At 42.0% G+C, this 27,754-nt stretch overlaps 1 protein-coding gene and 1 long non-coding RNA gene across 8 annotated transcripts in view; one reads left to right on the top strand and one right to left on the bottom strand.

Moving 5' to 3' along the window:
- Nucleotides 1-27,754, top strand: part of CDH13 (cadherin 13) — a 1,150,740-nt gene that overhangs the window by 776,176 nt on the left and 346,810 nt on the right. The window contains exon 7 of one of the 6 annotated variants that reach the window (XM_077133150.1): nucleotides 5,636-5,673. The exons of the other annotated variants lie outside the window; for them this stretch is intronic. Coding sequence (XP_076989265.1) covers nucleotides 5,636-5,658 — 23 coding nt within the window. The 3' untranslated portion in view covers nucleotides 5,659-5,673. Of the gene's footprint in view, nucleotides 1-5,635; nucleotides 5,674-27,754 lie in introns of those variants that run through there. 6 annotated transcript variants of the gene reach the window in all.
- LOC143659831 (uncharacterized) lies at nucleotides 11,790-17,049 on the bottom strand. Of its 2 annotated transcripts, none has more exons than XR_013163782.1 (3): nucleotides 16,782-17,049; nucleotides 13,252-13,384; nucleotides 11,790-12,238 (listed from the first exon to the last, which is right to left on the bottom strand). It is a non-coding gene; the product is annotated as an uncharacterized LOC143659831 (long non-coding RNA). The 2 variants fall into 2 exon arrangements; XR_013163781.1 differs by lacking the exon at nucleotides 16,782-17,049 and adding an exon at nucleotides 15,404-15,696.

Consider the following 27,754-nt stretch of genomic DNA (forward strand, 5'->3'; position numbering starts at 1 on the left):
TTTGGGGCATTCTGATTCGGTGCGTAAATATTTATGATTGTTATGTCTTCTTGTTTAATTGTTCCTTTTATTAGTATATAGTGTCCTTCTTTGTCTCTTTTAACTGTTTTACATTTGAAGTCTAATTTGTTGGATATTAGTATAGCCACTCCTGCTCTTTTCTGGTTGTTATTTGCATGAAATATCTTTTCCCAACCTTTCACTTTCAACCTATGTTTATCTTTGGGTCTAAGATGTGTTTCCTGTAGACAGCATATAGAAGGATCCTGTTTTTTAATTCATTCTGCCAATCTATGTCTTTTGATTGGGGAATTCAGTCCATTGACATTTAGTGTTATTACTGTTTGGATAATATTTTCCTCTAACATTTTGCCTTTTGTATTATATATATCATATCTGATTTTCCTTCTTTCTACACTCTTTTCCATATCTCTCTCTTCTGTCTTTTTGTATCTGACTCTAGTGCTCCCTTTAGTATTTCTTGCAGAGCTGGTCTCTTGGTCACAAATTCTTTCAGTGACTTTTTGTCTGTGAATGTTTTAATTTCTCCCTCATTTTTGAAGGATAATTTTGCTGGATATAGGAGTCTTGGTTGGCAGTTTTTCTCTTTTAGTATTTTAAATATATCATCCCACTGTCTTCTAGCTTCCATGGTTTCTGCTGAGAAATCTACACAAAATCTTATTGGGTTTCCCTTGTATGTAATGGATTGTTTTTCTCTTGCTGCTTTCAAGATCTTCTCTTTCTCTTTGACCTCTGACATTCTAACTAGTAAGTGTCTTGGAGAACGCCTATTTGGGTCTAATCTCTTTGGGGTGCGCTGCACTTCTTGGATCTGTAATTTTAGGTCTTTCATAAGAGTTGGGAAATTTTCAGTGATAGTTTCTTCCATTAGTTTTTCTCCTCCTTTTCCCTTCTCTTCTCCTTCTGGGACACCCACAACACGTATATTTGTGCGGTTCATATTGTCCTTGAGTTCCCTGATACCCTGTTCAAATTTTTCCATTCTTTTCCCTATAGTTTCTGTTTCTTTTTGGAATTCAGATGTTCCATCCTCCAAATCACTAATTCTATCTTCTGTCTCTTTAAATCTATCATTGTAGCTATCCATTATTTTTTCTATGTTTGCTACTTTATCCTTCACTTCCATAAGTTCTGCGATTTGTTTTTTTCAGTTTTTCTATTTCTTCTTTATGTTCAGCCCATGTCCTCTTCATGTCCTCCCTCAATTTATCGATTTCATTTTTGAAGAGGTTTTCCATTTCTGTTCGTATATTCAGCATTAGTTGTCTCAGCTCTTGTGTCTCATTTGAGCTATTGGTTTGTTCCTTTGACTGAGCCATATTTTCAATCTTTTGAGCGTGGACAGTTATCTTCTGCTGCTGGCGTCTGGGCATTTATTCAGATTTCTCTTGGTGTTGGACCCAGCAAGGTTGTAATATTTTTCTGTGAAATCTCTGGGTTCTGTTTTTCTTATCCTGCCCAGTAGGTGGCGCTCGTGGCACCCGTTTGTCTGCGGGTCCCACCAGTAAAAGGTGCTGTGGGACCTTAAACTTTGGAAAACTCTCGCCGTCCTGGGGGTTCGCTAGCCGAAACGGCTTGAGCCGGCCCGGGGTCCGAACGCAGGGAGGGTTGCTGGTCGCCGCAGCCAGGGAAAGAGCCCGTCCGAATTTCCCAGTCGGCCCTGGGCAACAAGCGTGGCGGGAGGGCGCCAGCGGCAGCGGCCCGCCCGAGAGAGTGCACGTTCCCCGGGAGTCACGGCTTTGGAAGGGGCCTCCCCCACCCGTCACCGTTCTCCGCGGCCTGGGGGTTTCCGATCCAATTCTCTCAGTTGGTCCGGGGGCTGCGCGTGGTGTGGGCGCCAGCCGTCTTTGTTTCAGGGGACCGCCTCTCCAATTCTCCCAGCCGGCCCGGGAAGGGGGAAGGGAGTAACTCCGGCCGCTTGCCACCCCGCCCGGTAAGGCCCGCGCGCCTCGGCGATCTCACCCGAGCTGCTTCTCTCAGCCAGCCAGCCGTTCCAGGATGGGGTACGCTGTCTTTTTTATCTCTGTTGTGGCTTTGGGCGCTTTCTGTATCGTTTCTACTCCCCTAGTAGGTGTCCTGGAGAAGAAACTAAGATCCGCGCGTCTTACTAAGCCGCCATCTTCCAGGAAGTCCCTAGCTACTGTTTTGATTCTGCTTATGCACAAGCAATTTTATATTTGGCTGTTTTTACTTCATATACCGTAGCGTGAAACAGTTGTAGTGCCATTTCACAATCAGTATTTAATTGAAAGTGTTTTAGCAGAGCATTATTGTCATATTCAGACACAAAGCCATGGGGACGTGGTAAGGATTGTTCTACTTTGTCTCAAATTATTTTTAGAATCCATTAATTTTTTAATGCACATTCTCTTCTATCTACAGGTCCCCATAAAATAGCTCCAGATTCGCTGATATTTAAATCAATGATATTTTAAAGCGGCACATAAGAGTCTTTCCCTTTTATATCATCATTACCTGAGGCCATAGGAAAAACAGAGCCGCCCGGTTATTACCAGTCTTTCCTCAGACTACAGGAGGATAAGCTGGAGCTAATTTAACATTCCTTACCAGGGAACAGCCCACCCCTTTGCCGTGCATCCTTTACAAATGGAATTGAATACATTTCATCATGTAACGTCGTGAAGTTCCCCAACTATAGATTGGGGTGTAATGGTCTTGGGGAATGTCTACAGGCCAAAAGCATTGAGATATGTGAAACTTACAGAGAAAAGTGGCACTGCCACACAGCCCTTAAACAGCCCTTACACTGCTGTGCTACCCCTGCCCTCCCTCGCCTTGCCCACTTCACCCAGTAGCTGCCCTCTCTTTTCCTCCTTTGCAAATGTCTTAAAAATAGGCAATTCTCAGTGCTTTCAGTTCCCTAGCAAGTAAGTCCTTGTTCGCCGACCCTCTACGGTTTTATCAGAATACTCTCTGGAAAGTCGCCAAAGATCTCCCAATTGCTCAAATCGTGTGTTCTTGAGTATCTCCTTTCTTTTTGCTTCCACAGCCCTAGTTCACCTGTGGCTGTGCCTCAGTTTCCCTCACCAGATCTTCCTTTTCTTTGTGTCCATCATGGGAAAGCATTCAGTTGGTAATGCTTCCTTTTCTCCATGGTGTCATTTGACTCTGACCACAATCTGAGAGATGTTATCCTTAAAAAGATCTCTTGAAGGAAACTCTTTAAGCTCTGCCCTCTTTCCTGAGTGTTTAGATTTTAACTTCCAGTTTCCGAGAGCATCTTCACACAGAAGTTCTTAAGCACAATTAATAGCTAGAATAGGGATACCGAGTAAAAGAGTAGTTAAAAGCACAGGCTGGAGCCAGACCACTGGGGTTTAAATCCTGGCTCTGCTGCTAGTTAGCTGTGTGTCCTTAGGCCATCTAATTAACCTCTCTGTACCTCAGTTTCCTGATCAGTAAAAGGGAATACAAATAATACTCGCCTTAGAGGCTTCTTAGGACAGTTATGCCAAATAATACATGCAATCTTTAGAATGGTGCCTGGCATAAATTAGCCATAATGATAACTAGTATTTTTGTCACTAAGTTATTAACCTCACCTGACTGTTGTCTAAGTGTTTTGCATGGATTATTTCTAGCATCCTCAAAACGGTCCTATGAGGTGGCTGCTGTTATTATTCCCACTTTTCAGATGAGGTCAAGGAGGCCCAGAGAGGTTAACTGGCCCAAAAATCCTCTGCTTCCCCCAGGCTGTGTGTTGAGTGGAGGGAGGGGTATGATTTAAACACGTTCGTCTCCCATGAGACCCCACACTTCTGACCCTGCATTTTGCCCCCTCCCCTACTCGACTGAAAATTCCAAAATTAATGCCATGTCTTCTTCTTGAAACTGCCTCCCTCCCAGAGACCCCCTTTCTCTTTTTCCTGCCAGTCAGCACATGCTACACCCAGCACATTTCCTCTGTCTCCGCCCCTTTCCACTCCTGCTGCCACTAACTGGTGCTGCCCTATCCTCAGGCTTAACCTATGGTAGGTGACGCTGCCTCAGGATCTCCCTGCTTTCCCTCTCCCACCTTTACAATCCATCCTTTTCGCTGACACCACAGTTATCATTTTGAAATAAAAAATAGACCCTTCAGATTTATGATACGAAGGCAGAGAGGTTGCAGCAAGCAAACACTTGAGCAGGCAAGACAAATACATTTTAAGTATCTTTGCAGGAGCTACAGAAGCTCCAAGGCAGCTGCGAATGATTTAGAGCTGGCACCTGAGACTTCTCTCGGGAAGCAGACAGGCTGCAGTGCCATGGCTCAGGGCTCCAGGGCTCCATCCCATTTCCCTTGCTATATAAGCAGCCAGGATTCTCCACTCCATTTGGATAAATTCCTCCCAGCTTTGATGGGGGGACTGGGATAGCACTTAGATAAGAATTCAGTTTCACAGCAAAATGCTTCCATTCAACTGGAGAGAGAAAGAACAATAACAGCTGTTTTCCCTATTCATCCTGATGTCCTCCCAGCCCTTCCACATGGAAAACTCTTATGCAGTCTTCAAGGCCCTGAGTAGATGTACCCTCTCTATCAAAGCCATTTGCCATCTCTACCAGACACTTCTTCTTTTGCAAGTAGAGTACGTGCAGTAGAGCACAGTGGTTAAGAAAGCAGGCTCTGCAGCGAATGCGCACAGTTCAGATACTGGTGTTACCACTTATTAGTGGTGTGGCGGTCAGTAGAGTGCCTCCTCTTTCCGCGCAGCACATGCTCCATCTGAAAATCTGAGGGTGGTACCGGCTCTAGCTTCATGATTTGCTGGGAGGATTAAAACAGAAAATTTATGGAAAGCATTTAGCTCAGTGCCTGTTACTTGGTAAGCACCCGATAACTGTTACCAGATGAAATGAACAGCCATAAAATAAACACAGGCAGCCACCTACAACGAGCGTTGGAGTGTTTTTATTTTCTAAATCAAAAGAAGGTGTAGCAATCTTAGATCGGTTTCTTTTCTTAGAAGAGAAAGAAAATGTCAGGCTTCCTTACATTCTCAGAGGTGAGTAGGTTGTTCCTGCAGCTTGGGGGCAAGGAAACAATATAGGGACAGACTTCTGTCACAAGTTAGGGTTTGATTCAATGTCTGGGGTTGGATCTATACAAATGAAGATACTGTCTAAGGACTCCTTTGAAGAGAAGGTGGTGTTAGAACTCAGCCTATGATCTCTACCTGCTGGGAATAACCTTTTTAAAAGGAGAGGAAGAAAGCAAGAGGGAGGGAATTGCAGTGACAAGGGCTAAGACGTTGTCACAACTCTTTTAAACTATGACAGGTACAATGGAGATGACCAGGGGAGGCTTGCCTTCTCCTCCTCTCCGTGAAGGTGGTTTTCCTTCTTTGGGGAGTTGCAGCCCATTTCGTAAATGAGGTGCCATATGGGGGACCTGGGGGGCAGATGTTCTCTTCTGATAGGGAATGGCACAAGTTCCTTAAATTCACGGAACACCTGCACATGCTGCCCAGCTTCCAGCATCCTTCGTGACCCCTCATTTGTTTTCTAAAACTGCTCAGCAGCAGGACGTGCTGGTAAAGTGAGCAGCGGGGATCTAAAGAGCAGCATGGGGAAGTAACTTGTAGTGTCCTGTTGTCTCTAAACACAGGGCTTTCAGGACACCAGCTGTGAGCAGCCACCTGCCCGTCCATTCCACCTGCAGCCTCTGTGGTCAGAATTCTGAGTCAAAGCGTAGGTTTAATGGGATGGCATTGAATTCTTCATGAATGACATCTTCCAAAGACTTTTGCCTACTCTGACCCAAAACATCAAGAAGATACCAGATTATATGTTCCATTTCTGATGCCCTTAAGCCCAGAAAACTATCATTTATTCACTGGCTGATTTGATGATGGATTCAAGAAGCATCTCTTGACTTCCCTGTGTGCCTGGCATTGTCCTGAGCTCTGAATACCAGTGAAATGAGTGAGATTGCAGCCACTGCCTTCAAGGAAGTCAGAGTGTAGTGGGAAATCCAGGACACGGATGGTCACAGCCCAGCCTGGCTCTTCTTATCATAGGCTGAGATCTACTACAGGCCGAGGTATAAGCTACAGGTCTTTTGTAGGTTATCTAATTTAACCCTATAGACTAAGTTCTACTTTTAGTTCTTTTTATAAATCAGAAAAGAAAATACATCATGTTACATAACTTGTTCAAGACCATCAATAGGGCAGGGCTGGGGTTCAAATGCCGCATGCCTTGGCTGGGCACCACGCTGCACTTTGCAAGGTTCGGAGGCGCCGTGTGCCATAGGCACACAGAGGGCCCGGCTACAGCCCTGCCGCGTGAGGGGGATGCGGAAGGTCACGGGGGAGTTTTCACCAGAAATGATATTTGCACTGAACCCTTTTGGGAAGGAGAGGTATTCCGTGTGAGAGAAGGAGCAGAGCACAACATAGGAATACTTAGCTGGGAAGAGAGGTGGGAGCCCCATTACAGAGAGGCACCTGTGCCCCGTAGGGGGGTTTGTTTGTGTCGGGTTCTTTGATGCCCATCATATTGACAGAATCAATGTTGGCCAGAGAGTTGATTGGATGAAGAATTTGGACCTTACATTGCATTTGGTCCTCAATAAAAATTACTCATTCCATGCAGGTGCGTATTTACTAGAGACTCAACTACCCTACTGGAGACCTAAAAAATAGTGACTTAACAAGAAAGGTAGCGTTGTCCTCTCTCATGGAACAGCCCAGTCTCAAGAGGTTCAGAGCTAGAATGAAAGCTCCATGAGGTGAAAACCCAGGTTCCTTCTGTCTCGTTGTTATGGAGTGCAAGGGACCCCCTTCTCCACACCACTCAGGATGGCTGAATCAGAGTCAGCACGAGAGGGAAAGTATCCAGAGGAAGGTACCTCTCTGAAAGGAATGACACCGACACTGCACGTGTGGATTCCGGTCATACCTTATTGCATATAGTTGCAAGGGAGGCTGGGGAATGCAATCTTTAGTCTAGAAAGCCTGATATCTGGCTGGAAGTTATATATATTATAATATTATAATGTTATATCATCATATATTTTATATTATTATGGAAGAAAGGGAAAACAAATTTTGGGAACAAACTGCCATTTTTGCCACTACTTGTATACATGGCCAATGATTAGCTCTCCAATTAAATATTGATGATGGCTGCTGTGTGCTAGTTATGTGCCACACCCTGCATGAATGGGGCAGGCACTGAGGCAGGTATTCAAAGTCCAGCACTAAGAACAACTGAACCATACATAACAGTATAACTGTCAGACTCCTGCCAATAATACCTAATAGTTACTTAACGGGTAACATGTGCCAGTCACATTGTTATCACTTTGTGATAGCATTGCAGAGGCCGGTAGTATTGCTTTTCTGTTCTACTAATGAAGATTCCTGAGGCCTAGAGAGGTTAAGTGTCTTGTAAAAGGTCACACAGGAAGTGGGGGCAGCAGGATTTATTTCCAGGCTAGTTCCAGAGTCCAAACTCTTAACAGGCATGCTATAGTTTAGGGATTGATACAGATAAGTAGCTCCTTATGTCACCCGCAGTTGCTCTCTGTTATACTCTGGAGAGGAACTTACTCAACCCCATTTCTGATGAACTGCCCAAGTCTCACACTATTATATGATGTGATTTCACTGGTGTGTTGCCCCAAGTCATTCCCAAAGGTATCCTGATATTGTGATCATATCCTAAAGAAATATATATTATAAAAGATATTTTTCTCTCACTATTTCTTTTCAAGCAGATTCAGGAGCCACCTAAAATTACTGGACACCTTAGTTCCAAACCAAATAAACTGTTGCACATTCAACTCTATATAATAAAAGGAATTTCTTTTCTCTGAGTAGTCTTTTTTAGAAGGTAATTTTTTTTAGTTTTGAGCATTATATACATAGATTCCAGCCTGAGAGAACAGACTGGCTCCTGTTTCATCTTGAGAAGTAGATTAACCAGACATCAACTTTAAAGAATGATGTTTAAATAAAAAGCAATGAATTTCTTGCCATCTATGACAAATGGCCAGAATACAGACGTTCTAACAGATCAGGTCTCGCGGTGAGGGTACGTAACCAGGCACTGTGGAGGCCCCAGATTGAAATGAAGCTTGATCTCTACCCTCCAGGAACTAAATTGAGTTGTCACAAGTCTCTACCAAGGAATTGTGTGAGTAGTTTAAAACATCACTGAGGTTTTGGCCAGGTGAGAGAATCGACGAGGGTCAGTGAATGTGTATTTGGAGCAAGAAGTCTGGCTGGACACAGGTTTGGCAAATGATGACAATTAGTGGGTGAACTCAGTTCCTGGCAGCCTTCCCACACAGGGATTAGCACTGGATAGAAAAGTGATTAAGTACCATGGATAGCTCCTGAAGTTTTTGTTTTCCCCCAAGCCATTTGTGGCTCGAGTCCCAGGAATACTTCAGTAGGCTCTACTCTCAGTGAGTTCTTGTTCAAGGGCTCCTGTGGGATAATACAGGCAACGTGGGGTAGTGCATAAAACAGACAATGGGGACATTACCAGCAGTGTTTCTGGATGAGCCTGCCTCAACCTTGACTGGAAATTCCACCAGCGTCTCATGTCTAATATGGTTAAAGCCCTGTCTCATTCTCATAATTTCCTATTCCCTTACTTCCAGAGAAACCTTTAGGCATAAAGGTTAGAAGAAAAGCAAAGTCATAGAATGGTACAAGTGATAGGAAACAAAGCCAAGTAAGAGATGACGCATTGTCAATTCCCCAAATGGAAATAGCAGGAAGTACCATGGCAGTTGAAGAAAGTAAAAAGAAAGTGATTTGGCATTTTTATTGGGGTTGAACATTGTTGCACATTTCTTCTTCATAGGAACCAGAAGGGAAGTGTAATCTTCCTTCAGAATATTGGGATAGCCCAGCACCTGGGGCCCGATGGTTGTCTGCTAGGGGTGGACAGGGTGGTGGGACTGCCCCACCCTCACCCCTCCACCACAGCTTCATGGTTCGTGTTACTCATGATTAAGGATATAAGACAGGTTTGGAAGTTATTTGCAAGTGGGTGATAGTGAAAGCTGTGGAAGTTGCTAGAATCCATAAAGGAGAATGAGAGGGGAAATGAAAACAAGGGCTTCATATAGAATCTCAAGGAACACCCAAAAAGTGGTATGGGAGGGATAAGAAGAACGAGTATAATCCTTTCAAAGAATAAAAACCTCAGGAGAGTGCAAGGGAGAAAATAATACCAAGAAGAGCATTGCTTGTTTTCAGTGAGCTGTGAGTAAAGGAACCCAACGACATTAGATTAAACAGTAAAGGCATTTTGCTAATTTACATAAAGGGAGTGGAGGTAGGCAGTTAAGGGCAGTTCAGCAGCTCTGTAATGTCATCAAGACTCTACACTCTCTGCATCTCTTCACTTCTTCATCCTCAGCCTGTTTGCTTTTTGTCCTTGGGTTTGTTACCTAATGGTTGCAAGATAGCTGCTGCAGCTCCAGACTTAGGTTGAAGTTCTTGTCTCCTATCAAGGGAGAAAATCCTTTCCAAAAACTCAAAATTTCTTATTGACTTTTAGTTATCCAGGACCATGTCATTTGGTCACCCCAAACTGCAGAGGAGGCCAGAAAAGGATGTGGTTTTTCTAGGCTCTTTTGTTAGTGGGGAAGAAACCAGTTGGGCATTGCCTTATGGTGGCCAGCCACAAGGTCTGCCTTAGTGGAATGAGCAATGTCAATATTCTGTAGTTAGTTCTTTTTATTATGCAAATTAAATAGTCAAGATTACTCCAGAGCCCATCTCATGAAGGTGGAAAACTAAGTTTTGGCAATCCTCAACCCTGGTGTTTTAGTTGTTAAAACTGATGGCGATTCTTATTTGTTCAAAATGATCACCATGTGAGCAAGATTTTAGATTGTGTTTTGGCTCATAAAAAATAGGTCATGACTCATTTATGGTCGGGATCTCAGTTTTAAAGAATCAATCATTCAGAGCAGTTGGTAAATCAGATGTTTAGAGCTATTTCACTGAGAATTTGTATGTAGTTTGAAGACCAATTTTCCCTTCAATTACATGTTCTAGTACCTCTGAACTTTTCCATAATAGTATTTTCCCACAAGTTATATTGTACTGTATAAAAATAATTTGTTTCAAAGATGTCATATCATTGAGATAAAAATGATATTAACACTCATATAAGAAATCATGAAGTCCTTCTCTGTAATAGGGAAGACGCTCAGTGAGTTTTGATCGTGATGATCTAGAAAGCCTAGGACTATAACTTGGGCCCATGGTCTAGAAAGAATGATGGCTTGGGAAGGTCTGTGAGATGATGAATCAGCTGGTTTCTTGTCCTATTAATGCTTATAATTTAAAAGATAACTTTAAATTCTTGCATGAATTAATTAACACATGATTAACACATGATAAATTACTTTAAAGCACTTTCTGGTGTTTGATCAAAAATAGCAGTTCTTCGCTGTATTAATTCTCTTTTAAAATGAAAAAGTGAGAAAAGATTGGGCCACTGCACTGTTAAAGTGATGTGTGAATTAAAGTATAAAATTGACCTCTCCACTGACCTCTACAATCATAGCACCATTTGCCAAAAATGATCTGTGTGCTTGAGTGTTTAATAGGGATTGCAAATGCAGTGCTCTTGCCGTATAAATGGGACCAGTACCACCCAAAATCTAGGAGTTCCACTTGCTGCCTCTTTCCCTGCTGTCTCACTTGCAACCCATTGTTCTGTCCACCTCCTATTCACGCCATTGATAAAGGACAGACTTTCAACCTGAATAGTACTAGATGGCCAAATGGCCAACATCTGACAGAGGAACTCAAACCGAAGTTCATTAATCATACCACCTCAGAGGGGGACACTGCATGCTATACAGAGGCTGCTGAAAGCAGACTTTGTAGCATCAAGAGAATGGGGCAACCCTTGCTTCCCACAGGAGGACATAAGTAGCTCTTTGGAATACTTTTCCAAGCTGGCTTGGAACCATCAGGTTGAAAATCAGGGGGGGTACAGCTGGTTCAGCTTTTAGGGGAAATAGCCTGCTGGGGAGCCTTTCTACTTTTCTCCCTCTCTTCTGCCTCCTCCTTTCTCACCCTCCCCCCACTTGCCCTCCCTCCCTCCATTCTTCCTTCCTTCCTTCCTTCCTTCTCTTCGTTCCCTTTTCTCCCCTTCAAACCATTCCTTCAGGTCCAGGAATGGTGTTAAAAAAAAATCTTTCCCTTATGTTTTCCCTACATTTCTCCCACATATTTATAAATAGTCCTATATTAAGTACTCTCAAGATATCCCACTCTGAGTGTACTGTATATTTCCTACTGGAGCTCTTACTGACCCATCATCTAAAGCTAAAACCTTTTCTGGTTCTTCTAATCTGTGCCATCCCGTTTAATGCCCTTACAGCCCTTATTTCTCCCTACTGTTAGTTGATTGTTTATTTGCTTATTATCAGTCTCCTCCCCCTGAAAAGTAACTGTGAACAGCACAAAGTATCCATCTTGTTTGCGTCTGTTTCATCTCGAGACTAAGCTAAGGGCACTGAGCAGCAGCTGAGCAGAGTCATACGTCAGGGAATGTTAGTGCACCAGGCTGGGTGCAGGAAGCGTTAATATTGTTCAGTGTTGCGGGGTCAGCTGTCCATGGCAGGTGAACCAGAGAGCAAGCACCAGATAGAGAGACTTCTTAACTGGACAGATGATTAGTTACCACATGAACTCACTAAATACCTCTTCATTTAATGTATTTCTGGATTTCTGATATTTTCAACTCCAGATAGGATCCAGGAAACAAGTTCTGATTCTGGACACTGGGGAAGAGGTGCTGCAGACAGGTGGTGGGTGTCTTGGGGCATCTAATAACTACTTGTGCTCTCACTCATCCATTTCCTTCTGAAGAAGTTGGTTATTAAAAGGACTGAAATCCTGACCAACAGCGTAGCAATCCCCGAATACCTGCTCAGGTGTCCTGCTGAGGATTTCCTCACACTCCAGAGATAGTGATCATGACAAGACTTCAGTTATGGCACTTAATTTTAATGGGGAGATAAAGCACCAAAAGTAAGTCATCTGGTTTGGTTGTTCTAATGGGATTCTAGAGCAAGCGTGTTTACAGAGAGTCCAGGACTTCACAAGCTGTTGAGAAATCTGGACTTTTTAAGGGGGAATAAGTAGCAGGTGCCCTCTCCTCTCACCACTTGCCAGTGGTGCTGATGAAAGACTCCAAGATGGTTATGTTGGCACTGGAGGTAAATCTGAAAACAAAAGAAACCATCTACTTTCTTATGTAGTCATCCATCCCTCTAAATTGCTGATGGCAGAGAATTTCCTAGGTGTTAAGTACAGGAATAGCATGTCTGTGTAAACTGTCTCAGTCCTGATAAAACTTCTGCAATCTGGGACTTAACATCACATTTTACAGTTGGGAAACATTCATCAGAGAGTGCTCAGTTGATTTGTCCAGTCATAGAGCTTCTGAGCACCACAGATTTTCTGGGTCCAAAACCAGTTATATTTGTTCTGAAGTGAAGACACCTCTTTCTTTAAGTAGTCACCATTAGAACATACAGAACTTGTGCTAGGGAATGATATAAAACCAGATTGTCCATTCATCCAGAGGCACACTGTTGAGACAAAGTAGCTGTGTTCTAAGAATAGGAAGACTTCCTAAACTGACCAACGAGAATTTCTGCTTGGTTCAGCACACATCTTGAAGTAGCTAAGTATATCACCCCAGGCTGTAATTTTCCACGTGTCTTCATTTCACTTCGACTATCTGGATACAAATCCTTACTCAGTGACTAACTAGGTGTAATGTAAACTTCACAGAAACAGAGATTTTTTTTCTGTATGTTCTCTTCTGTGTTCTCCATGCCTAGGATGCTACCCAGAACTTTAGGTTTTCATTTAAGAAAAGAGGGAAGGAGGCAGGGGAAACAGGAAAGAGGGAGAGAGAACGATAAAGGAAGGATGATTGGAAGAAAGAAAAGAGCTATATAGTTTACCTAAGCCCTAGTTTTTCCAGCTGTAAAATGAAGAATAAAATAGTACCTTCCTTATTAAATTGTTTTGAGAATTACATGTAATAAGATAAACAAGAGGCTTAGACTAGTGCCTGGCAAGTAATAAAGCTCTCAGAAATGTGGCAACTACGAAAGTGACAAAGGAGGAGGAGAAATTGGCAAATATCTCTAAAATACCTATTATTTGCTAGGCACTAATATCAGATACAAAAAATATAAAGACGAATTAAACATGAAGAACTTACCATCGTTAACGCTTCATTTTTTTTATCCATTAATTCAGCACATCTCTCTTTCACTTAGGTCGTAGATTTACACTTCAAATTCATTGGAAGCGTGCTTTTTTCCCCTCCATTTTCTGCTGTGATGAACCTGTATCTAGAAATAGCCAGGGTCACACAAGACTCTGTTTCGTTTCCTGTCCTTTACTGACAAAAGTTCAGAATCTTGCATGTCCTCAGCCTCTAAGGCATTTTCAAGGTAACAGTAAAGCATTTTCAAGGTAATGCATAAGTGTTCATCCAAGAAAGCATCTTTTGACCTCATCATTATGGAAAGTTCTCATCGTGCTCCATTCTGATGAAAGCACGCAGACAAGAAAAGGCCTAAAGCCACTCGCTCCTTGTTCCTCCAAATGGCGTCCTGAGTGAGAGATTGATCTTCAGCTTCTAGGAGGAAATCCCACTCATCCTAGATCCTCACCTTTCTGAACTGATACCACAAAGGGCAAACGTAGATGACATGTCAGGGGCGGGCGGTGGGGGACAAAAAAAAAATCCCAGGCTGGATGGACTTTTCCTACAAGTCTGAAATAAAAGTTTCGCTCTGATCTTCAGAATCCCTATTATCCCCTTGGCATGCCTACATCACATTTGAAGAACAGTTATATTTACCCACAGAGGCATCTTCTGTGTTCTTGGTCCTATATACATTGCAGTGGGATTCTTTATTATAAATGATTGCATAGGAAACCCCAATAAATGTATCGGATTAAATTATACTTCTCTGGTGGTTGAGAGTCCCTCAAGTCCCTTTGCCTCCCTGCCAGAGGCTCCTGTGGTATCCCTGCCAATCTTTAAAATCCCAAGGAATGATGTTTAGAAATCACTGCTTATCAGGGTTCTCTCCAGGACTGGCAGGAAAGAGAGTCCTGGTTACCTCCCCACTCCCTCCCCACCATCCTGTGGGGTTTGGTTGTGCGTGATGATTGGACTTCCGGGCACCCACGAGTGCAAGGTGTGAATGAGAACTCCACCTGGGAAAATGGTCCCAGGGAGGGAACCCAGCATGGACTGAACCCCTGCTGGGAGCCAGCCTGCCGGTTTTCTGAGCACGGCACCATCCCTAAAACACCCACGGAGCCATCGCAGCCACTTCCAACCACACAGACCAGTGAGACCCTCGAGCCTTCTGCCAGCATCCCACCCCCCCACACACACACACACATGTTTCGGAAAATGTTTCTTTTCAAAGCTGCTTATAGTGAGGAACATGCTGAATGGAAAATTGCCTCAACTGGAGAAAGCTAATATAAATATTATTTGGCTGTTTTCTTAACTTTGAAAAGATTTCTAAGGCCCATCAAAGATAAGAAGGAAAAAATTAGACAGTTCCAAAAACAGTTTTGCAAGAATGAAAAATCATTCTGGGTGCTAGACAAATGCCTCAGAGCATTGTTATGTAATGCCTTTGATTTTTTTTTCCCCCCTCAATTATAGTTATTTCATGCATGTTACAGATGAGGCCATTGTATCAGCCAGAGACCAATTTTAATCCCAAGGTTGATTGGACAGTTAGCTCTCCCCAGCTCGTGAAATGTCCCTTTGTTCCACACCCCTTTACTCACACAGCCATCAATTTACGCATGAATAAGGATTTGGCTTGATTCATTAGTGGAACGTCCTAATGAACACTTGGTTGCATTTAACCTTTAGCGGCAACAAAAGTCTCAAGGTTGCCATAGTAATGGGAAATTAAATCCTTGTAGCTGTTGTTCTCCCTGAGTGGCTCGGGTATGCTATTACACAACATGCCTCCTGCCGAGGTCAAGTAAGAGCCATGATTCCACTGTTGGCCAATTGGGTTCCAAGCTATAGGTGGTATTAGCAAAAGGTCATTCTGCTCTCCCATCATTAAAATGAATGACATAGCTGGAATGTAAATCAGGAGGAGGAGTGGAGGATGCTTGTCCCTTTGGTCATTTGATGACTTGGGACTTGAAAGGGATCTGTGAAGTCATCTAATAAAGGTCTCCAGCCAGTGGTGGACTTCACCATATGACATCCCTGAAAGGTGGTCATTTGACTATTGTTTGAAGCAATAGTCCCTTCCAGGAAGGGGCTTCTAGCTCCAGAATTGGGCAGTTCTTGTGTTCTTTACATCCAACTAGCCACTTACCTTCTGAGTGCCCACTCTTTGCCAAGTGTCAAGTCATGGATAAAACAAGCTGCCTCCCCTCAGAAGGCTTGCAGAGAAAGAAAGCCAGGTTACCGTGTCTCTACTTATATCACAACTCCAACATAAGTCCCCACTTAACTCATTAGCCCCCTCAAAATTTTCTTTACCCTGCTGATTTCTCTCTCTTGTCCATCCTTCCACTGTTGCCTTTGCAACTTTCTGTGTTTAACTTCTTTATGCTTATAATAATTTCCTAGAATATTTCCTTCCTTTTTACCCTTACAGATGCTTGGTCTTTACCAGACTAACTTGTACTATAGAATTCATTCTTCCTTCCTTCTGTCATTCATTCATTCAGCAATTATAAATGAAGGGCCTACTGTGTGCCCAGCACTGTTCTAAACACTGCTGATATAACATTGAGCTGCCATAATTAAACTTAAATTCTATTGGAAAGACTGAAAGTAAGCAGGTTAAAAAAAAAAGAAAGAAAGAAAAAGTACCTTATATAGTATGGCTGTTGTGACGGTTTGAACCTGTATATATCCCAGCAAAAACATGTTCTTAAATTTAACCTATTCCTGTAGGTATAAACCCATTCTAAATAGGACCTTTAATGAGCTTACTTCAGTTAAGGTGTGACCCAGCCCAAATAGGATGGGTCTTAGTCCTCTTACTGGAATCCTTTAGAAGCAGAATGAAATTCAGATGGAGAAAGAGAAAGCCAGAAGAAGTAAGAAACTGAAATCAACGAAACCTGGAAGAGAATGGTGAGGCCTCAGGTATATAGGACAAGCTAAGAACCAAGAATCACTAGCAGCCAGCCCCAGAATGCCAGTCTTCAGGGAAAGCATCGCCTTGATGATGCCTTGGTTTGGACTTTCATTTAGCTTCAAAATCATAAGCCAGTATGTTCCCATTGCTTAACTGAACCCATTTCATGGTGTTTGCTTGAGCATCCTAGGAAACTTAAACACCTTAGTTTCCCAGGTGCTAAAACAAATACAGTGGGTTGGCTTAAGCAGAGGGCATTAGTGGCTCACAGTTTTGAGGCTAGGAAAAGCCCAAAATCGAGGCAATGCTTTCTCCCCAGACTGTGGTTTGCTGGGGACGGCACTGGTGATCCTTGAGTCCTCGGTTTTATGTCACATGGCAACATACGTGGCACTGTCTGCCTCTCTTCTGGGTTCCATTAATTTTCAGCTTCTTCCAAAGGTGCGCGCTCTCTCTCTCTGGCCTTCTCTACAAGGCCTCAGTGATAACGTTAAGACCCGTCCTGACCCAGGTGGCTTTAATGAAAAACAATCAAATTAATCTTAAATAACCTTCAGTGAAAACACCTTAATTAAAAATAACATCTTCCAAAGGTCCTACTTACAAGGGCCATCAGAGGGATGAAGATTACCAACATGTCTTTGTTGTAGTTCTGGGTGCATTACTCAGTCTACAACAATGTCAACGGAAAATTGGTTTCTTAAGTGCAGTTAGTTCTTTCTCCCATCCCTTCATTGGCAATGTTTCATAGCCAAGAGGTAAGGCCATATATCCTTGGGGCTCCCTGTCGTATTCTTTCATTAACTCCTCCTCCGAGGCTCGCATTATCTGATTACACAACTTGACCACCTCCTAGCCTCCAGGTCACCTCCCCCACATTCTTTTGGATTCTAGAACCCTATCCATTCTTTCTCTTTTCAGTATCTGAGTGATTTCAGTATATGACTTGATGCCCCAGCTGCTTGACTTCCATTATGTCAATGATGTTTATTTCCCCTTTACTTGAGCAGATATTCATAAAATTACAGTGTAGACCTGGCTACCACCCCAACGCCAACATCCCTCACCCTGAAATTTTTTCACAGACTATTACCTTTTTTCACCATCTTTCCCTCTTTGCATAAAAGAGCTTTGCAGCTATCAAGGACCCCTCCCCTCCACACACATGCTTGTATCTCTTGCTCATGTCATTGCATCCTGAGCTTACTGATCTTATTGTTTATCTTGGATTCAATGATTGCCTCTGTTCTCCCCTAAACCTTCAATTATTTTGAGCCCCTCCAACTTGTCCTGTGAAACCTCAATCATCCTTCTTCTCCCCTCTTGTTCTTAAAAGTGTATGGCCCTAGGAAGATGTCAGTGCCCTAACCCCAGAACCTGTGAATATGCTATCTCACCTGGTAAAAGGGATTTCACAGATGTGATGAAGTTAAGGACCTTGAAGATGAAAGATTATCCTGGTTTATGTGGGTGGGCCTTCTGTAATCACAGAGATCCTGGTAAGAGGGTCTTAAAAGGGTCACAGAGAAAGAATTGATAAGCAAGAGGTCAGAGTGATGCAGCCATAGGCCAAGGAATGTGAGAGACCTCAATAACTGGGAAAGCACAGAACAGATCCTCCTTTAGAGCCTCCAAAAGAAACTAGCCCACTGACACCTTCACATTAGCCCCATAAGACCCATTTCAGACTTGTGGCCACCATAACTGTCAGAGAATAAATTTGTATTGTTTTAAGCTACTAAATTTGTGGTATTTTGTTACAGCTGCAAATGGAAACTCATACAAACTGCCAGCACTGCTAGATAATATTGCAAAGCATGCAGTAACACTGGCTCCTTTGCTCCTTGGCTAGGCCTGAGTGTATATACCATTCTTTCACTTATGGTCAACTGACCTCCCACCGCCATCTCTTTTCCGGCACATCAAGCACTGGCCACAGAGTTGACTAGGTCTCATTTGTAGCAAGTTGATGTTTATTGATTCTGTTTCTGTAGCTTCTTTCAGAGCCATAGAGGTGTCTATTAGAGAATGTCAAGAGCTGTTGACACCTTTGGCCAATGTCACCTCATGCATGAAAGAAGACAGAAGGTCTTTGGTGATCTATAGCCAATCTCTGCTCATCCTCCTGGTCTGAATTAAGAGCTTCAAAAGAAGTGGTCTCTGGGATAATTATTATTTATGGATGGCACATAGAGGCATCACTTGTGTTAAAAAGGTTAAAAGAATCCCAGAGTGACTAGGTACTGGCATTTGAAAGGGGGAAAACTCATATGTTTTGACTGTTCATATTTATCCTGTGAGGGGAAAAATGTGTTTTATTATTGGGTTTGACTTGACCTTCCATGAGGCTCAAGGGGATTCAGTGCCTTGAAAACAATGCAAAATAGCAGAAGGCAGAACTGTTGTTCATTATTGGAAAATCATTTTTTACTTTTAAAATGTTGGAATTAAGCTAGCAGTTCCCTAGTTAGTTTGACCTCAGCTGTTAGATTTTTTAACTTCAGTATTTTCCTGGGTTGTTTTGGATTTTTGTTTATTTCATTGATGAGAGTTTCTACTGTATTGTCAAGTTAGAGGATATAATTCTGCTTTTTAACAAAGCATTTCTCAGTATATAGATGACAGTAACAGGTCATGATTTGGAATGCTTTATTAACCCCGGAATAAGCCATAAGATAAGCACAAAATTAGGACTTTTGGTATTTGGCACAAAGACATGCATGAGATGCCCAAAAATATTTGACGAATGAATGAGATGCAAGTAAAGTGGAAACCAGTCTCCACGACAAGAGAATTGGAAGAGATTTTACATATGCTTGCTATTCTCTTGTTCTTGCTTTGTTTTTAAGCTACACATATCCATTTGTTTATGTTTCAGGGTTGGGTGGTCTGTTTGGTGCATTGATTCTACTGTTTTCAGTTGAGTTGATTGTTTCAAATCCTCCTATTTTCATGTATTCTGCCACTATTCTTGTTTACTTGTCAAAATAACCATAGCATTGGACAAATCCATTGAACTTATTTTTAATAACCACTTCTAGGAATTTATTCTACCATCGGATTGTCTGATAAGTGGCATAGATACCTGATCTCAGTATGCTTTCTGGAGGCAAATGTTCTCTCTTTTTCATTTAATAAGATGGATGTTTACAGAAGGAAGAAAGTGGAAAGTCGACCACTTGATTATGCTATTGATATATGTCTATTTGGTAGTAGGAGGGGATATCGCAGTTGAGGGCCAATTCTGACTTCTCAGAGTTGTCTATAAGATTGTGAGAAAAGTCTGTAGCTCTCACATAAAAGGTCCCTGCTGGGTGTTGTGCAATCACTTCATGTCTAGAACTATTATCCCATTTGTGGGAGTAAGAGGCTTATTTTCTATGATTTCCACTGGTCCCGATCAGTGTCTTTGACCCCTCTCTGACTAGGATCCAGAATATATCATTTCTTACAAGTAGTGGGTTCCCTTGGCAAATCTATCCTCTAATAGCCAATCCTTAAGGAAAGGATCAGCACCTTGAGGGAACAGACTGGATTTTTTGTCATCACTTCTCCACCCAGGCCCAGAATGGGTCTTCAATCATGATTGTTGAATGAGTCATTGAACTATATGCTAAAAGTCAATAGAGGAAAGTGTGCATGCACACGCATGTACACACACACACACACAGTGTTGGAGACAACCCAAAAATGAAAGGAAGGGACATGAAGAAAATAAATAAAGCAGATGACCTTGTTTCCTGCCAATTGACTTAATGTGTCATTTGGCGATTAGAACTATTTCCTTTTCCTCAGAAAGGACTGGCTATTGGTCATTTAACCACCATGACAGTGTCTCATACTTTACATCTTGTCCCACCTCAGCTTCCCCTCAGAGGAGGTGGACAGGGACTTAGTATTCTGCTTCAGTTGCTTGGCCCAAGTGGAACCCAGTTGAGAAGATAGCTTTGAAATATTCCATTATAATGTGCACTCTATTTTGGCAATTACTTTTATAATTGTTGGGAGCTTGTTCATTAACTCTTAGTTCTTTAATATCACAAATAACAGACTCTCTGGATTAAAAGAAAAATCAAATGTTATCTCAACAAATCTTCCTTCTGATGTTGAAAATCTTGTTTCTGTATCTCTTGCTTAGGTTATTTTCCAGTATCTGCTTGAATATTTCTAATGGTGGAAGATTTATTCTCTCTCTGAAAGAACTCATTCCATTCATTGTCAATTTAGATGTTGAGAAAATTCTTTCTTAGAATTGATCTACCCATTAATCATATTTCTACTTATTAGTTCCTCCTTTCATGTTCCATGTATTTGAGGAAACTTTATCATACTCCTTCAGGGTTTTGTCTGCTCCAATTTAAACATTAGTTCCTTTGGTTGGTCCTTAGTTGGTTTGATTATGAGGACTCTGTCTTGGTTTTGCTGGGCTGTAATCACAAATACCACACAATGGGTTGACTTACACCACCGAATGTAATGGTTCACCATTTCAGAGGCTAGAAGATTTGCTTCCTCCCAGAGTCAGGAGCATTCTGACTGGCCAGCAGTCTCTGGGGGGTTTTGACTTGTGGCTTTGGTCTTGCTACCTTGTAATATTCTCTCCTTTCACTTCTGGGTTCCCACTGACTTTCTCTTTCTCCGGTGGACTTTTTGACTCTAGTTTCTGGTTTCTTCTCTTTATAAAGTCTTCGGTAATTTGGATTAAGCCCCAACCTGCTTCAGCTGGCCACACCTTAACTAAAAATTGCACCTTCAAAAGGTCCTGTTATACAACGGGTTCACACCACAGGGATGCAGATTAAAGAATGCGTATTCATTGGGATACATGATTCAACCTACCACACTCATGATTTGCTGAGCTGGGGGAGAACTTGGGTGTCCTCCCCTCCAGGCCATTTGGACTTCCTACTGCACCAGGTTTCTGGGGAATGAGTAGCCCAGGGAAGTCATCAGCAAATATTTATTGAACACTTTGAATATGCCGGGCACTAGACTGGGGCACTAAGAGGCAAAAACAGACCAAATCCCTGCCCTTCCAGAACTTACTTGTATAAAGTAAGCCTTGAGACCAGGAAGGAATTTCCCCAAGTTCTAGATGTGCCTTTTACAATAAATAAGATGTGATCACTGATTGGTTACCTAGCATTTTAGAGTCTCAGTTTCCCCATCTTTGAAGTGGGTTAATACCACTTTTCCTGCCTTAAAACTTAGCACCTAGGTCAAAGAAATGGGTCATTCCTTAGAAATATGTAATAAAAATATGTAACCAATGGAAAAGCCACACTAGCCTGATAAAAATGAATGTGTCCTCTTTCCTTCAAGTGCCTGATACTTTTACCAAAGGCAGTAGACTCTGTTGCCCATAACCAAGAAAAGTCCTTCACTTCTATTTTAGTTAGCTCAGGGACTGGGCATGGTTTCTCCTATCAATCCATGGCCCCAGGTGTACTGCCTTCTCATTAGTCTGGTAAGAGAGAAGGGGGCCCCTTGCAGGCCCAGCAAAATCGGCCTGATGATGAATGTGGCAAACTCCAACTGATGTAGAGTCCTTGAATATACCATTAGCTACTGTCATGTCACATTACATTTGTTTATGCGAGAGCCATGCAGGAGAGGGGGTGTTTAAATGTCTTTATTACTCGGCGTCACGGTATGGGTAATAGTTTGCAATGATTATTTTTTTTCTTAGTGTAAAACACACTCTTAATCTAAAAATATGAATTACACTCAGTGGCTCATTGAGAAGTATTTTTCTTTGCATGGGGGAATCAATCTTTTGTACTGCTTATTTTTCTTTTCTTTTTAACAAGGTTAATATTCAGAGCATGATCTGATGAACTTTATTTTCCAAGGTGAGAGGTTTCCCAGAAGTGCAGTGCAGGGCTCATTAGTCCAGTGCAGAAAAAAATTATTCAAAGCAATTTGAAGGGGCATCATTAATAGCCCAGTCCTCTTTGTACATAAGCTGAGGTCCCACCTTGCAGCGCTGGTTAATGAGAATTTCCCAGTAACTAAACTCACTCTGCCACAGGTTTTAATATGGACCCTGTTAGAGCCAGTCTGTGTTACAACTTAAAAAGACCATGAGATTTGGATACATGAGACCTGGGTTGAGTTTCAGCTGTACAACTTACTAGCTATGTGACCTTGGCTTTGACATTTTCTTATTGATATGTTGGAGAAGATAATGTAGCAATTCTTTACTCAAGGATTGTGTAATGACCAAGTGCTTTAAGGCCACATACCCAAATGATAACTTAGACTCTCTCCTTTGCTACAAACTCCATAGAAGTCACCAGCATTCCTCTAGTGATCCAGTGTTCCCAAATGAGAAACCAAGTAGTAATCACGTAAAAAACCTTTTCCCTTATTCCTCCCCCCAAGAGCTTATTCACGTCATGTCACTCCTAAGCATGTCTGGAATCTGTCCATTTCTCTCTGTCTCCTGGCCAAGGATATACCATCATGTACCATTGCACTATTACATGAACCACATACTGGAGTATTTGCCTCTACTCAGCCCAGTTTTAGTATACTCTTACCGGTACAGCCAGACTGATCCTTTTTCCAAGTACTGATATGATCACATGACTCCCTTCAAAGCTGTCTGTGGTTCCCTGTTGCTAACCAGTATCTAAACATGACATGGTCCAGCCCCTGCCCCCTCTCCACCCCATCTCATTCCACCCTCCATGCCTGCTCCACTGTATCTGAGCTCCTTTGAGCTTGTCAGCCTCTCCATCCCCATCATTCCATCCCCTCTGCCCCACATGCTTTCCCCAGAACCTCACATTCTAGTCTAGGTGACTCTTTCTCCATCTCCAGATTTGGCTCAGACATCTCAATCTCGTATACAGCTTTGCTGAGCCCTTCATTAAGGCCAAACCCATCATCACTCCCTCTGTCCACATTTACCTCAATTGTCCTCATACATTTATTCTTGTTGCTGGTTGATTGTATGTTTTCATAACCATATTGTAAACTGTATTATGCCAGAGTAGGAATCTTATCTTTTTCCCAACGTTCCAACCCCTATAAAAACGGCTAGTACTGAGCCTGGCAAATAGTAGGCATTCGGTAAATGGAGAACAGATGAGATGTGAAAGTGCATCATATATTTTTTAATGCTTACAATTGCAGGTATTGAGAGTTTACTTTGTGCCAGAAACAAAGCTAAGTGGTTTCTATTCCCTCGTAAGCAAGAGTACACTGGAGCCAACCCCTACCTACTTGAGAGCCAATTGAGCACATCTCTTTCTACTACCAACTTCAGTGATGTTGGTAGCTTGAAATCAATCAGCTGTAGTAGGTGTATTTATGCCACACTCATTGGCAAACCCACAAATCAAGCTGTTGCCCTGCCTCCTGCCAGAGCTATTTCTTAGTTACCAGAATCCTAGGGTTCACAAACCTTTAATGTAGGTATTATAAAAAGGTGGTGTTATAATAATTATTCAAAACTTCATTGGAGTTGGTATGTCAATGGAGAGAAGAAAATGGGAGTAGGAGAAAGTGCTTCCAGATGCCTGGGTTGAATTGCTGCATGCCTTCCAATACGTTCTTCCCTTCCTGCATCATAACAGAAGGCTTAGCTGAGCATATGGTCATCCCAAATAAAGGCTGTACTTCCCAGCCTCCCTTGCAGCCAGATGTAGTCATATAATTCAATTTGGGCCAGTGGGATGTGACTTGAAGTGGCTGCTTCCAGGGATCATCCTTTAAAGAAAGGGGCTGCTTGCCCCTTGTCATTCTCCTTTGGTCCCAGTTCTCCTTTCTGAATGAAATATAGACAAGAAACCTAGCTCACAAGCTGCCATCTAGGGAATGGAGGTCACACATGGCAGAGAAAGGAGAGAGAAGCAGCCTGGGTGCCCTCTGACGTTAAGCAGCTCCACGCCAGCCTGCTTACTACCAGACTTTGACATGAGAAAGAAAGAAACATCTGTTTTATTTAGGGTTTTTTTTTTAACAGCTACACTTTTGAGAAGGGTGTATGCGTGTATGTTTGTATATTTGTGTATATGTGTATATATACACATGCAAATATACAATGTATATGAAATAAAAATGGACAAATGTATATATATGCATATATTATATTTGCATATATCTGGGTTGGGAAGACATATTGCACACACTGGCTATCCTATATCATAATGAAGTGATTTCAAACTCTACCTGCTAATAGGTAGTCTGCAAAGTAGTTTGCTGTTTTAGTTCTTTCCTTTAAGTAGTTTGAAATCTTATCAATAAGAGATCAAAAATTTAGAATCAAATCAACATTTAGCACATCATTAGGCTTATTCTTTTGGTCCATGTTCTCTGTATTTTGTCCACTAGTTTCCCTCAAGCCTGGAACAGAGTGGCTACTCAATAAATATTTGTTTAATGGGTGAACACTAAATCTCATAGACCCCAAATTAACCCCTTACTGAAAAGGGTTTTATAGCCAACCCCATTGAGTAGTAATATTCCAGGTATGGTTTTCATCTGGGAATGATTTTGCCCCCCCAGGAGCCCTTTGACAATGTCTGGAGATGTTTTGGGTTGTTGTAACTGTGGGAAAGGTGCTACTGGCATCTAGTGGGAAGAGGCCAGCAACGCTGCCCCAACTTCCTACAGTGTGCAGGGAAGCCCTCTGCATCGGAGAATTATCCAGCTCCAGATGCCAGCAATCCCAGTGTGGGGAAGCCACATTCTAGAGATTGGTAAAGGGTTACTACTGAATAGAAAAAAAAAAAAGAAAAAAAAAAAAAGAATGTACCGTTCTCTTGGCCTGGAATTCCTTCTCACTGGTTCTTTCATTCTGGAGCAATTTCCCTGCATCTGTCCCTCCATTCGGAGTTTTTATAATGATGTGTGTGTGGTGTTTATTCTCAAGAACTTGTTTTTTCTAAAAACATATCAAAGAATGAATAGCCACATGTCCAAGTACTCTGTTGTATTCTTTGCCTTGGAAGGCTTAATGCCTTTTTCAAATCAGCATGAGGTTGTCAATCTGATGGTGAATCTGTACTTAGACTGATAAAATTTGATCTCTCTTTGAAAGGACTCGGTGCCTTTAAGTGCCTATGAAACTGATAATCATGACTAATGCATTCCTTATGTAATTTCAGTTGCATAATAAAAAAAATAAGTGTTTGAAAACTTTGGTTGACTTTAGTAAATGCAGCTGAAAGACCTTCCAAGAGGTTTGCAAGGTCTGCCATGAGTGTATGATTTAGACCACAGCTCCTCAATTCTGACATTTAATCCATAACAATAAATCATCATGAGCCATTGGTAGGGATCTTTGATAAACAGGCTTACATATTTATGTTTAAAACTCCATCAGAGCCTCTATCAGAAAATCCCCACCATTTTTTTTTTAATATTAGAGGCTAGGATGATGAAACTGTTTCTTGATTGTGGTGCTTGGGACCAAGTTAAACCAAAGTCAGAAGAGTAAAACTTTCACTTATCTGTCCTTGAGGTATGCTGGGTGCCATTTCTCTCCCACAGATAGGCCAGGCTTCATGTGGATTTGGTCCTGATACTGGGTTCCAGGAAGAGGCTGTGAAATGTAATGGTTAAGCACCCAGTCCCTGGGTGATGAAGTGTGATGATTAAGCCCCCAGACACTCATTTATGTCTATATCACTTGGGATAAGTTACTTGGCTCCTGTGTCCCTCAGTTTTTTCATCTGTTAAGTGGGGTAACAGGCCCGATCTCATGGGAGTGTAATGAAGATTAAGTTAATACCTATAATGCATATAGAACAGGGCTTAGTATACATATTGACTAGTAAAATAAATGTTTCACCCAGTGACCCCCACCAAATGTTTTCATTTTTCCAGTTGGCAGCCCAAGCCAGATAAAAAGGGACATCTTTGATTACCCTTTTCCTCCTTACTTTACATCCACTCAATATCTCTAGTAGTGTGGGGCTAAAGGGGAAAATCAATGCAGAATTCAACCCAGGGGAGAAAGCAGATATAGAGGATTTGTTCTATATAAATGTATCTTCTCACTCCAAGATAGTCGGTGAATGCCCAGGATGCCTCAATTCTGCTTCCCCAGTGGTTCTTCACCCAGGTCACATCTTTCCATCCTTTCAGCCTCTCCCGCCAGCCATGCTCCTGTTCTTTCTGCTGCAGCATCCATCCCCGTGCTGGTCTTGCGGTGGCCCTCCAGCCCTGCTCCATCCCACTCTCCCCAGACAGAGCAGCCTCCCTAAAACAGAATCCTCAGCCTGCCACCCTCCTGCTGAAAACCCCTATGTGGCTTAAGAAGCAGCCTCTATCCAAGTTAGGGACCCAAGATTCTTGTATCAAAGTGCTGTAGGAGAGCTTCAAAGCTCCTCTTAAACCTGTTTTGGAAGCTGATGAGACTAAAATAGCTGGTCTTTGGTAGTCGCTGTGCTCCCCTAACCCAACTGCAGGAGAGATGTCCGGTTCTTGGAAATTTCCAATCACAGGATGGAAGGGAACTGAAGCTACTGATGCTGGCTGATTCTATTTACACCAGCTCTATATCACTGACTTCTTATCTGCCTTGAGTTGTTTCAGGAATTTAAACACCAGAAATGAATGAATTTTAGATAGTATATGTGAAGGCACCACACACACAGTGCCAGGTCCACATTCAGCTCTAAATAATCTGTAAATCAGAAATATATTTATTCATTCGCCAACAACTTAGAGCCCTAATTGCTGGGGTAACTGTTAAATTCCATTGCATTCATTAGTCAGATTTCAAATTAAAAATATATTTTATAAAAAGCAATAATAAAAAAATACTGAAGGTTGGTTAATAAACTCTCTTATACTAGAGCCTGCACAGGTAACTTCCTTCCATACATCTATGGTTTAAAATATTTTCTCCATTGTACATTTGCAGTCCCCCCAAAAATGGTAGAAAACTTGCCGGACAATATTTCTTCTGATGTTAAAACACATTCTGTACATTTGAGATTGTACCACAACCTCCATGCTGCAGGAATGCTGAAAGAGGAGAAATCTAAAATGCAAATATACACAGAGAGGGTTGAAAACCTAGAATAACTGTAAATAAATGTTAATCATTTCAAATGGAGGACTTATTGGAGGGCACAGATTTACTACCTGTATCTTCTTTACTAGCGTAGAGCACCTGACATAGTTTCTAATGGAAAAGAAGAAGAGAAAGCAACACTGAAATAACGAGAAAAGACAGCAGGTTTGAAGTCTGGAAGCGCGGTTTGCAACTGAAGCTTCTGCATTTAATAGCAATGTGACCTTGAGAAGATACTTACCATGTCCGAGCCTCAGTCTCCTCAACTGTAAAATCATCAGAATAATAATAGTGTCTACATTCCAAGGTTGTTTTATTAGGATAGTAGTGTCTGGCACGTAGCAGTTACATGATTACAATAAGCTGTTATTTATCATGTTTCTACTGTATTGCTCTCCAGCCAAAGACCATTAGGGAGGGAAATACTCTAGTTAAACAAGTTGGGTTTATTGCTGTTTGCAAGGAGGGTGAATATACACCATAGGGATCCATGGGGTTCTTAGTAAGTGGGTGCTAGAAACGATGCATAGAATTTGGACTTGTGT

This window comes from Tamandua tetradactyla, chromosome 16, assembly GCF_023851605.1.
Source record: "Tamandua tetradactyla isolate mTamTet1 chromosome 16, mTamTet1.pri, whole genome shotgun sequence".
Lineage (NCBI taxonomy): Eukaryota > Metazoa > Chordata > Mammalia > Pilosa > Myrmecophagidae > Tamandua > Tamandua tetradactyla.